At 37.0% G+C, this 12,444-nt stretch overlaps 2 protein-coding genes across 3 annotated transcripts in view; one reads left to right on the top strand and one right to left on the bottom strand.

Moving 5' to 3' along the window:
• The window catches only part of LOC111004075, a 29,954-nt gene extending 21,356 nt beyond the window's left edge, over nt 1-8,598 (top strand). Inside the window, exons 3-8 of one of the 2 annotated variants that reach the window (XM_022274909.2) lie at nt 2,528-2,671; nt 3,075-3,236; nt 3,491-3,667; nt 3,967-4,092; nt 6,310-6,554; nt 6,737-8,598. In XM_022274909.2, coding sequence (XP_022130601.2) covers nt 2,528-2,671; nt 3,075-3,236; nt 3,491-3,667; nt 3,967-4,092; nt 6,310-6,554; nt 6,737-6,799 — 917 coding nt within the window. In that variant the 3' untranslated portion in view covers nt 6,800-8,598. Of the gene's footprint in view, nt 1-2,527; nt 2,672-3,074; nt 3,237-3,490; nt 3,668-3,966; nt 4,186-6,309; nt 6,555-6,736 lie in introns of both variants that reach the window. The other variant, XM_045634366.1, reaches the window with a different exon arrangement.
• Nucleotides 8,599-8,949: 351 nt separating this feature from the next.
• LOC111004097 (heat shock 70 kDa protein cognate 4) lies at nt 8,950-11,967 on the bottom strand. Its single transcript, XM_022274946.2, has 3 exons — nt 11,814-11,967; nt 11,131-11,338; nt 8,950-10,784 (listed from the first exon to the last, which is right to left on the bottom strand). The coding sequence occupies exons 2-3, from the start codon at nt 11,336-11,338 to the stop codon at nt 9,031-9,033; spliced, it is 1,962 nt and encodes a 653-aa protein (XP_022130638.1). The 5' UTR covers nt 11,814-11,967; the 3' UTR covers nt 8,950-9,030.
• Between the last annotated feature and the right edge of the window lie 477 nt (nt 11,968-12,444).

The following is a 12,444-nucleotide window of genomic DNA, read 5'->3' as shown; positions in this document are numbered from 1 at the left end:
AAACGAACCGCCTCCTTATGGCGAAGAAATTCTGAGTTCGATTTCCAAAAAAAGTGATGCTGTATGTTTAGTAGACAGAAATACTCACGAGGTAATATTATGAGGACTCTGTGCAATTTTAATAAAAGTTTTTCCAGTAATAAATGGGTAAAATAGCTACTTCGTAACTCGCCTTTCCCGATTCATTAAGCAAAGTTAAGAACAATATAGGCGCAGTCGAGCTGCAAACAATATTCCTATTCAATTTGCTTCAATACAAACTCTCAAGGGCAGGTGTTGTGGGAGGGAGCGAAGCCTTCTTCCGCCACGTGACCTTATGACTTCCGGCGAGAAATCGACGAGCGCAATATTTCTTAGCTGTTCGACTTTTGACTTACTATACTTTATTAATAACATTTTATGAACTATTTGTGTAATATAACAGGGTGTAAAGGTAAACTCGTCTGATGTTAAGTGATATTGCCAAAAGGCTTGCAATTGCGTTGCCGACTTATGAATAATTGATGCACTATAAATAATTGAGCTTTTTTGTTGTGAAATTCTGTCTAATACTGTATTTTTTTTTAATCATTAAAAGGAATACTCAAAAATCACCGTGTGGTGGAAGCACATTGTATTAAAAAAATACAAAAAATTGTTGATTGTTTTTTTTAATGTTAGTAATATTGAAATTATTGTTTAAATATGTGATGTCCACTAAAAGCTGTATTATGTTTTATATGAATCACTTAAGATCCCGTATGATTTATTCAGGATAACGGCATTATGATTATTTATTTATTTAAATAAAACCCTTGTCAACACTCGGTACACAGATACACGAAGAGATTATAAAAACTATACGAGAATTGATTTTAAAGTGTAAGTGGAAACCCAATTCGTTCATCAGAATGCTCAATCTGAACATTGGTAAATTTTGGCGCGTTCTCCGGAAAGGAGGCACAAATACAATGATAGGGTACCTGGGTTATCAAGAGGGTACACGAAATTTAAATTAGGTTAAAAGGTAGTATAGTATTTTATATATTTTGACTAGACCTTAATAGATAGAGCACTACTCTCGGGTATATGATATACGTAGTATGTATATACGTAGTCGCCTTGTACGTTTACCATCAGAAAACATTTGGTGTTTGACCGGGATACAAGGCAGTGGGTCGGACAAGTTCGGTATCTGGTACTAAGTTTAAAAGACTTTTAAATTTACATAATATATCTTACCCGCTTCTACTGCAGATAAAAGAGTGGTGGAGAGTTTATTGCCAGTTCTTATCTTCCGTTCTACGCCCTTAATTTGAGAACTGGCAGTAAATGTAAAATTAGAAGCATTTAAATACATTATAAATATATATAATTTCTTTTTTTGACGTTCATAAGTGTACATTATGTTACAAATATGAATAAATGATTTTGAATTTGAATTTTGATACCAACAATCTCGCTATCTCATTAACAAACAAACTAACAAAAAATTGTTAAAATTCCAATGTTGGCAACTTTTCGAGATGCCCTGGAGAAAAGTAGATGCCGCAGTTATCTTTTTTGCGCTCCAGTCGCAACATATGCGTCGCATAATGATTATGTTTAAAAATTCAACATTCAGTTATTCCACAGATTCACCTTGCACATGAATACCTTTTATGGTTCGCTGAACAGTTATCTGATATGGCAGTTATTTTAGCTAACTCGATTTGGCTCTGACATTGCACTGTCCTTATTTGAACTTCCTTACACACAGGAATTAAACTTAAATGGATATGTTATTTTGTTATTTCCAAGTTGACACGTTATGGTAGAGGAAGCAGAATATTAAAAAAAAACACTGTTTTTGACTGTATGTACCTATACTTATGTATCTCTAAAAGTAATATACAAAAAATATCTCTGGCATCGAGAATATAAAATAAAAAAATAAATACTTAACCAACCTTGTGAGGTAACGATTCGGCACTTGTAAGAAGATCAAATCAAAATCCGTTTATTCAGTTTAGATGCGTCTTAGGGCTTATGAATGTCAAGATTTTTTACCAAATTCGCGAAAGACCAAGATTACGCCAGGAGGTCATTACCAGGAGGCCTTGTTCTGCAAGACCGGGCAAGAAACTCAGCAAGTTTTACCCTCCATCTACATTACAATTTTTCAAAGGAAAATGTCATAAACCACAACGTCATTAAAGTTACATAAATAAAAGAAGTAAAAATCTGTTCAGTGATTTACCACATTCACCATCACACTCATATTCACAACATTTCAAAGATATCAAAACATATTATAACAATATAACTAGAACTATTGCCACGCGTTTCTGTCTTCTAGGTAGACATTAACTGTGTAGTAACCTTTACACATGTAATTTATTCGTACATTTGCTCCCGTGGAATAATTGGCCACTCTTAATAATATAATAATGTATCTTAAGTTCCTTGATAAACAACAGTCTATTTAATAATACATAGTTTTCACCTTTTACAAAACCCCATTTGTAAAACGTGACAGAGGGACTTCATATCAAATCTACTGTTTCAGAGAAAGGCAGATATATTGGGTCACCGTGTGAGTTCACGTGCAACTCCGACCTTGTGCATGTGTACTGCGAGCCAAGAACCAGAACTTGCCAGTGTGCACCAAAACACTCAGTCGAACTCGGAGTGGCCAGAGGCTGTGCTAAACGTTTGTATAAAACAAGTATTATTATGACGAAACTGATTTTGCTTATAGAAAACAATGAACATTTAAATATACATATGTTTATTTTGAAATATAAGATATAGGTATAGGATTCCACGTCATTAAATTTGAATCAGTAGAAACCCCTACTCATCGGTAACGAAGACAGAGGATGTAGGCCGAGAGAAAAATCCGGGGTAAATCGCCTGGTACTACTTTTAAAAGAGAAGCGACAAACGACACTTATTTTAAAACAAATATTCCAAATTAATTAGAAGTAGCCTCACGATTTATTTATTTTAGCCTCCAGATTACGATAATTGACATAAGTAATTAAATGCTCGTTACATGAATAAAATTCCCAAATTATCATACCCAGTTAAGAGTTTACCTATTTATGATTTAGCCAAGAAGCTGGGCGAGCAATGCTTTTACCGGGAGACATGTCGTGCCTTCGACCCCCACTCATCATGCGTCCAGGTCAACCATAATGCGTACTGCCAATGTGATACCGGATATCACACCACCACCCACTCCCGTCCCACGCTACGGATCTTCTGCACTGAAGGTAACTTTACTTCAACAAAACAAAAACTTCGAATAGAACAACGCTGGAGTTTCACTCCGCTCCCTTCCATCCTCCCTAGACAATATATTATGGGTCCATTTAAGTGGAGGTTAAACAGGTTTCTCATAGACTAGCGTGTACCCAGCTAGTCCATGAGAAATAGACCGAGAACGCTTAGTACAAAAGTGTTTATGAATTCCAAAATATCTGCTATCCGTAAAGTGTATAACTGTATATGAATATGAACACTTCAGACCTGGTTCTGCTGACGGCGGACCTGCCGACGCTGTTGGGCGTTGCGTCGGGAATCTTCGTGCTGGCCGGCCTGCTGTGCTTCGTGCTGCATCTCTACACAAAGGCGCGGTACCACCCCGCGCATCTGGCGGATGCGAGGCTTACTCCGCCCTGTCTGTACTCACTTAATGATACTGGTAACCGATCCGTTTAAGTAAAATAGTAGTAAAATCATCGATTATTCAACGGAAATTAACATATGATTATGACATCTAGAACTGTTAATTATTAATAATGTTGTCATCAATAGACTTAATTATCTCACTAATAGTGGATTTTTGTTCTCCAATAAAAGGACTATATTATGTGAGCCTAGTGCAGTCTACCGGCGACGCAATAATTGTATCGAGATGAAAAGAAAGCAGCGTAATAGACATAGGAATTAGGCTCGTTAATGGATTATGGGATACACACAGCTTTTGCATTTGACCCACAGGCGGCACGCTGAGCGCAACTCGCGCATCTTCCCGAGCATCATCTCGCAGCGGCTGCACCAGCGGGACTCTCGAGCTCGAGGGCAATTCCCGTCGAGAGTCCCGCCGAGCGGCGTCATCCCGCGCAGGTGCGGCGCGCACGGCGGCCATCTTGTTAATCTCGCGCCACCTCAAGGCCGTAAGGGACGGCGGCGCGCACCCGCCTAAGTGCGCCGCCAAAGGTGATCCGGATGATGTATGCGGCCCCTTATTGCACGATCTCGTGGGTGCCCCTCGTTCCCCGAGTACCTGGCTGTGCTTGTTGTGGCGAGTTAGCCGAGCCGGGTATTCTGTTAACCGTCTCGTCGCGTTGTGCAGTGACTACCAGGACATAGATTGAGTCTATGTCATACGGGTCCTAATCCAAATTTCGAAAATCTAACTAACATGATAAAAGACCAGTATTACTATTAACTTCTCTTTCGTACAGTTGAAGAAGAATTTATTAAACGATTGCCAATATGAATTAGGTAGGTACCGCAGTTCTATAATAATATTTTACAAAAGAACTCTGACTTCCGCTATAAAATATCCTCATAATTTATTAAATTCTATAAAATACCAGAAGTATTGTATTATTACTACAAGGTTTTTGGCACAACCTAGCAATAGATGATGGCGTATCGTTATATCGTAATCCGGGTTTCATTTTGAGTATAGTTTATCAATCTATTTATATGATTGTAGCCAGAATAAATTTAGATCTTCATGGTTACAAAACTATATTTTTATTGGCTCTCCATCTGTTTGGTTTATATTTTAAAGAGATGATAGCTGTCTTTTGAAAAGGGCGGTAAGCTATTACTCCATTATCACCAAATGGCGATGATGGAGCAACAGCTGATGATAAACAGACAAATTTAAAGGCAGGTATTCGGGGACGGAATCTGTTGTCGCATGTGTTGTCCCAGGTCGCTGGTTAGATGTCGCGTCTTGGTGTTAGAAGCCTTCGTGTGTGTGACTTATCATATTACGTGTACTTAACTTCATTTTCTAAATTCCAATCTTATTGGGAATGTACGTTATCAATGATATGACGGTCCCGCTTAGGTTCCTTGATGAAAACGAAGCTGAAAGTGTGACTTTCTGTACGTCTACCCTACATATATCTACTTGACTACAGATTTACTATCACAACAAGGGTTGCCACCTTTTTTGCGATCAAAGAAGGTTCATTGGTTATTCACAAGAAAACAGTACGCATATAGCATCAAAGTAAAGTCCTTACGATTCATTTTTCTTATATTTAAAATTATATTTGATAATGATTTTGGCAGTTGGTACATATTACATTAGTATCTTGACTAAACACACAACATCTTAAACATCGATACAGCTCTAATCGATAAATTATGTTTAGCGAAATGTATTTTCGACTAAATAAATCGCATTATGCTATATACATTATTTTCGTGTACTTTTATTGTAAAGTTTAATTACCTGAAAAAACGTTATTATAGTACAAATGGCAACCCTAATCGCGACATATAATATTACCAATATTACATATCCATTATAAGGTATCTTGTGTTCTAAACTACAAAGGCTAGTAGAATAAATTAGAAGAAAATGAAAGTATAACTAAAATTAGAAGTTATGTACGTACGAAACTATTTATATTAATTTTAAAATGATAGTCACACAAAATGTCGTGGCGCGAGCAAGATGGCCCTGGATGTTTGTATCTTTCTGCTCTATCTTATAGCTTGTAAAAGGCCAGGAACTGAAGAGGTAGTGTTTTTCCTTTCAATGCAGCTTGAGTTCAATAAAAATGCTTCTTTCTAAATACTTCCTGGATGAAATGGCCTCTAGAAATTACGGAATTCCGCTTTGCGAATGTCAACAATTAGCTACATACATTTTTCAGTTCCATAATAATTTTGTACACATATTTGAAAATACGTAAGCTTTAGCTTCTGTGATTTGTGAAGACCATGTGTCGCATGTGAACGTTGCTTTTATTACATAAGCAAAACATAGAATAAGCATTTCAAGATACAATAGGTTTCATTACTATTAAATACGCTTCGAAAGAAATACATCGCCCGATACATTGACATTTGTTCGGGGTTTATATTTTTTTATTTTATTTTCTTATGTTTCGTTATATTTTGTATTTTAAAGCATTAACTATGATAAATGTATTTTTACTTTGATCGTCTTAGTTAAAAATTGGTGTAGACAGATCCTTGTGTAAACAAAAGACTTGCTGTATCTTTATTTTATCTTGCCGTTGAATAATAAAGTTAAATAAACATGGTTTTTAATAACCCTATAGTCAATTTAACACTTACAATCGTTTCTAGGTTCGCGACGTCCAAGTCTAAGCTCAGTTCAAAGTAGCTCATCGTCTATTAGGAGCTACAGCGCAAAAAGATGGGAAAGAGAAAGAGAACAAAAAGAACGAAGACAGATGAGCATGCGTCTTGCTCAGTTGCACGACAAGATGGCGGCGGGACGAGAACTACCGAAACACGCACCCACTCCTTCGCCGAGGTCTCCTAATAATTCTACCGATGGGCTTCTGCCAGCTGTGTGTGAAATTCGTGAAGTAGGTTGACTTCCCTCAGTCAACCTTTAATTTAAATTTTATATTAAAATTTAATCATTTTACAGCACGGTTTTACACTCTGCATGTACCGTCATGTTCGTTAACGTGTTCTTTGTAGTTTTTTTAGGAAATTCCTGTTCATTACTAAACTAAACATATGTATTTCACCAAATATCTTACAGCTACAAAGTGCAGATCAGCTGCAAGGCGTGGATGGACCCTGCTCGAGCACCTCACTTTACTGACAGCAGGTTACTTCTAGCGCCATAAGATCCATGGACTCCTTATCATCAGACGGGACCCCTGCCGTAGCGTGGATGTAGTGATAGAAACTTTAGTATTAAATCGTTAACGGCTACACCGGAGAAGCTCGTTGAGCTGAGTGAAGAAACTAGAAAGCCGATGTCTGTGCATTTTGACAACTTTTATTATTTAAAGTGATCTGTGACTGAATTAAAAGTGATGCAGTCGGCATTCGTTTCGAATTTATTAAAATAACTGGATTTATATGGCGATTGATAGAGAATGAAGACTTTTTGTACGTGGAAATTGTGATGCTGAGTGTTAATAGGTGAAGAACTATATCATTAAACCCCTGCCAGAAAAACACCATAGGTATAGATAGTTCTAGAAATGTATCTGTGACCTGTGAATTTTATAGTTGAGGGTAAAAATCAAATTTTTTTTTGCCCTAAAACATTAATAGTTTAGAAAGTGATTTTGTGTTCATTCTGATATTATAGTTTGAATGAGGTGCTTAATATATATTTTCTCCTTACAGAGAACTTTTACAATAGGAGCACAAGTCACAGATACAACGTCGTTAAATAATATTTTGTAGATAAATCGTACCGATTGTTCAAAGCTATAATTGACTACATAAGTAGTTAGGCATAATAAAATGTTTGTTATAATAATTTATATTTACACGTATTTACTTATGATTGTTAGATAAGGCTGGAGGAAGGATAGGCTGTGTTTGAATGCTACTTATTATCTGAATGTTTTTCGGTGGAAGTATATTATATTTCAAAAACAGTTCTGAATAAAACGCACGAAAAAATATAATAATATCATCCTAATTGTAGCAATAACTATAATACAAAAATCACAAAATTATAGAAAATTATTAAATTCATCTATTTTTAAAAAAAATACGCTATCACATTGAAGGGTTACGTATAGAAATACCATATCGCTGGTCATTTCTAGTTAGTCGTTATTTATAAACTCACTCAAGACACGATTAAGATTTATTTTTCTTAGTACCCATAACGCTCTTTGGGAAACCTTTTCAATATTAAAAATTAAATTTTATAGAACATAGACGAGGAATTGATATTTTCAGAATCCACTTAAATTGGGAAAATATATTTTCCAAAAATAAGCCATACAAATAAACCAATGACAGACAACGTTCAACACCAACAATCGATGATTAAGAAGATATATGGAGAGTAGGTATATGCTAGCGATTATACGAGAGTATCAAATTTGTTTTTAATTGCTAGTTTAGATAATTAAAAATGTATAAATAGTAAATACTTATATTTGTATATGAGAGCTTGTATTAACGCGATGTAAGACACTTGTTTATAGTTTTCGAATTGTTTATTGCCAAAATATTTGTTTTGTTCCAAAATGTTCGATATGGCTATATTAAATCGAGAACTCAAAGCGCTTGTAACATACTACATACATAGAGTACTTAGTAATGCAATGTACTAATCCTAAGAAATTAAAGATTTGATTTGTAATATAGACATGATCATATTTATGTTCATGTATATCTGCTTTATATCTTTGACATGGGTCTCTAGTGAGCTGGAGTGTCTTAATTGGTAGCCATATCAAACATTTTTAGTGACATGAATTGTTTATGTAGATTACATACTAGATGTGATTTTTAAGAATAGTATTTATGTTATTTTTTGTAAAGCACAAAAATGCGTACTTTTGCCATTGAAGCGAAGTTGTTAATTAATGATGGATTAGGTATGTAATTGCTGTTTTAAAGATGAATATAAATTAATTTGAAGTTTTATTATACCACCTTATTTAGTGAGTCAGTTAAAAATTCACCTACGCGGCGGGAACGAATTTGTAAGCATACAGAAAATCCATCCTTTAAATATTATGAAATCAACGTTTAATTAAAAAAAACATTTACATTTGAATATTGACGGTGACCGACAATTTATTTCTAGTTTAAAAAGCAATTTTAAGCAATGCAATATGACTATGTTAAGCTCTACTAGATAAATTATGTACTAGTTTTGTATTTAATACTAGCAGATATGCCTCATTCTATATAATATTAATTGTCTTTACTGCGTTATAAACTTGTCAGGTATTTTATGTTCAGCGTATTTATTGGGTAATTTAAACAAAATAATCAGTTGCATTCATTTATTAATCGAGAGGATAACACAGAAGATCTTACAATGTGAAAAGTGGAATGTATAATTCAAATAGTTTAATCAACCTCTTCGATGGTGGGTCCGGATCCGCCACCAGGAGCTGCTCCGCCGGCTCCAGGCGCTCCGCCAGGGAAGCCTGGCATACCACCGGGCATGCCTCCGGGGGCTCCACCCGCACCTTGGTAAAGCTTCGTAATAATCGGGTTGCACACACCCTCCAGTTCCTTCTGTTTGTGCTCATATTCTTCCTTGTCAGCCAGCTGGTTAGCGTCCAACCATTTAATGGTGTCGTTGCATTTGTCCAGAATGATTTGCTTGTCCGAGTCTGTGATTTTGTCCTTAAGCTTCTCATCCTCCATGGTAGACTTCATGTTGAAGCAGTAAGATTCGAGCGCGTTCTTAGCCTGAATGGTTTCCTTTTGTTTCTCATCTTCGTTCCTGTATTTCTCAGCGTCGTTGACCATACGCTCGATTTCTTCTTTGGACAGACGACCCTTGTCATTGGTGATCGTAATCTTGTTCTCCTTGTTGGTAGATTTTTCGACAGCCGATACATTAAGGATACCGTTGGCATCAATGTCGAAAGTAACTTCAATTTGTGGGACACCTCGTGGCGCTGGGGGAATGCCAGTGAGCTCGAATTTACCGAGAAGGTTGTTGTCTCGGGTCATGGCACGCTCACCCTCAAATACTTGAATAAGCACACCGGGTTGGTTGTCGGAATAGGTCGTGAATGTTTGGGTTTGCTTGGTGGGGATGGTTGTGTTACGCTTAATCAAGGTGGTCATGACACCACCAGCCGTCTCGATACCGAGGGACAGCGGGGTCACGTCCAACAGGAGGAGATCCTGTACTTCTTCAGACTTATCACCGTGCAAGATGGCGGCCTGAACTGCCGCTCCGTAGGCTACAGCCTCATCAGGGTTGATGGACTTGTTAAGCTCCTTGCCGTTGAAGAAGTCTTGAAGGAGCTTCTGCACTCTTGGGATACGAGTGGAACCTCCGACGAGGACAATGTCGTGCACTTGAGCCTTGTCCATCTTTGCGTCGCGGAGGGACTTCTCTACTGGCTCCATGGTAGATCTAAATAAGTCTGCATTCAGTTCTTCGAAACGCGCACGGGTGATGGATGTGTAGTAATCAATACCCTCAAACAGAGAGTCGATTTCAATGCTAGCCTGTGTCGACGAGGAAAGAGTCCTCTTCGCGCGCTCACAAGCTGTCCTCAACCGACGCAGGGCTCTCTTGTGAGAGGAAATGTCCTTTTTGTACTTCCGCTTGAACTCCTGTACAAAGTGGTTGACCATGCGGTTGTCGAAGTCCTCACCTCCCAAGTGAGTGTCCCCGGCAGTGGACTTCACTTCAAAGATACCGTCCTCAATGGTGAGGATGGATACATCAAAAGTACCACCGCCAAGATCGAAAATAAGGACATTACGTTCTCCACCTCCTTTCTTGTCAAGACCATATGCAATCGCAGCAGCAGTCGGTTCATTGATGATTCGGAGAACGTTCAGACCAGAGATTGTACCAGAATCTTTTGTGGCCTGCCTTTGGGAGTCATTAAAGTATGCTGGCACTGTAATTACTGCATTCTGCACCGTTTTGCCAAGGTAAACTTCAGCTGTTTCCTTCATTTTTGTTAATACCATTGAACTGACTTCCTCTGGGAAGAATGTTTTGTCTTCACCCTTGTATTGAACCTTGATCTTTGGTTTTCCACCATCACTGATAACCTCAAATGGCCAGTGTTTCATGTCAGCCTGAACTGTAGCATCTTCAAACTTACGCCCAATGAGACGTTTAGCATCTGCAACAAAGAAAGAAAGATATAGAACGGAACAGTTTCAATACACTTAGTAACAATAATTTATATTACATCAGATTATTTTTATCATTCAATATTTTCAGAGACTCTAGTCTAGTATATTTGGGTATCATCATAATAATTGTTCTTAATAAGGAAACTGAAGGCTAAGAAATATAATTATTTGACCATTATAATGTCATAAACATAATTCAATGTCACCATTAATTATATAATTAGTGAAACAGCCATGAGAAATATACACGTGTTCCATACTTTTAAGTGTGATGAAAGCTACCGGCGTATAATTTAACTAAAATTTATATATAACCTATAAATCTGAACTCACCAAAGATGGTGTTGTTTGGGTTCAGGGCCACCTGGTTCTTGGCAGCATCTCCGATGAGACGTTCGGTGTCTGTGAAGGCAACATATGAAGGTGTAGTCCTGTTGCCCTGGTCGTTGGCGATGATGTCCACCTTACCGTACTGGAACACGCCCACACACGAGTATGTGGTACCCAAGTCAATACCTACCGCTGGTGTTTTAGTAGTCATCTAGAACAAAAGAATTCTCCAGTAAGTTACGTCATAACTGCAACAACGCCAGCCATAACAAAAAAATCGATAAGTTGCGAATGTTCCAGAATGAAAGGTTAGAATCAGATAAAACAATTAACAACTAACCATTTAAAGAGCACACAATTTAAACAAGGTCATAAAATATGCACAAAGGCTTCATACATGGAAAAAACACGTGGGAGAGAGAAATCCAAGACCACGCTACCAAACCCGAATACCTTATAGGTTAAATATTTAAAATCTCAATTTACAATAAATTACATACAACTTAAGCATGATAGGAAATTATACATTAATGAAGAGAATTAATTAGTCATCAAAACCATGGAGTTACAAGAAACTTCCGCTGGAATTTTATCCGTCAGGAAGTTTCTAAATGAATTCAGAATAAAACTTCTTACTAAAGCTAAGACTAAGCTTGATTTCAAAAGGGAAATTAATTTGTACTTACTGCGTATAGTTTGTTTCTATCACTTCAAAAGATATATCAAGCAGGATCTCTTAGCAAACGTGCGCGATTGTCGGCCTCTTTTCTTGAAATAAGATGGCGTTCAACATTGAGCAAGTATTTTATATCCATGCGCGTAATCACTCGACGTCACTGGCATTTTCTGGAATATTCCTTAGAATACACCAATCAAAAACCAGGACCTTCAGCGCCATGCAATTTCATTGGCTATCACATAGCGTTGTCACTCTAGCCAACATTAAGATATAAAACTTTGAGAGGCACTAATGATGTCTCTATTTGCATCGATATATTTCGATTTTCTAATGCAGATACAATACCTAGAGGCGATGAGAATTTGGTGAAACTGATCGTGGTTGGTAACACAGAAGGCAAAGATCACGACCACGTAGTTCTTCAGCATCTAGTGCACTGTAGGGATGTGACCTCAAGTCGAAAAAATCGATTATTTAATAATCGATTCTTTTTGTTTCAAGATAAATCGATTTGTGAAAAATCGATTTTCGAGGAAATAATCGATTTTTGTAGACATTTCGATTTTTTCATACGAAAAATGCTTGTTCGATATATTATTCATCAGTATTGTTTAAAATTTGACTTAAAAAAATAAAAT

Source organism: Pieris rapae, chromosome 2 (genome assembly GCF_905147795.1).
Source record: "Pieris rapae chromosome 2, ilPieRapa1.1, whole genome shotgun sequence".
Classification (NCBI taxonomy): domain Eukaryota; kingdom Metazoa; phylum Arthropoda; class Insecta; order Lepidoptera; family Pieridae; genus Pieris; species Pieris rapae.
Note: the sequence above shows the minus strand (reverse complement) of the source record. Positions and strands in the feature narration are given on the sequence as shown.

Coding starts and splice junctions, on each gene's coding strand:
- LOC111004097 (XM_022274946.2), bottom strand. CDS start 11,338: ATGACTACTAAAACACCAGCGGTAGGTATTGACTTGGGTACCACATAC. Junction 10,785..11,130: donor CCCAAACAACACCATCTTTG/GTGAGTTCAGAT, acceptor TCTTTGTTGCAG/ATGCTAAACGTCTCATTGGG.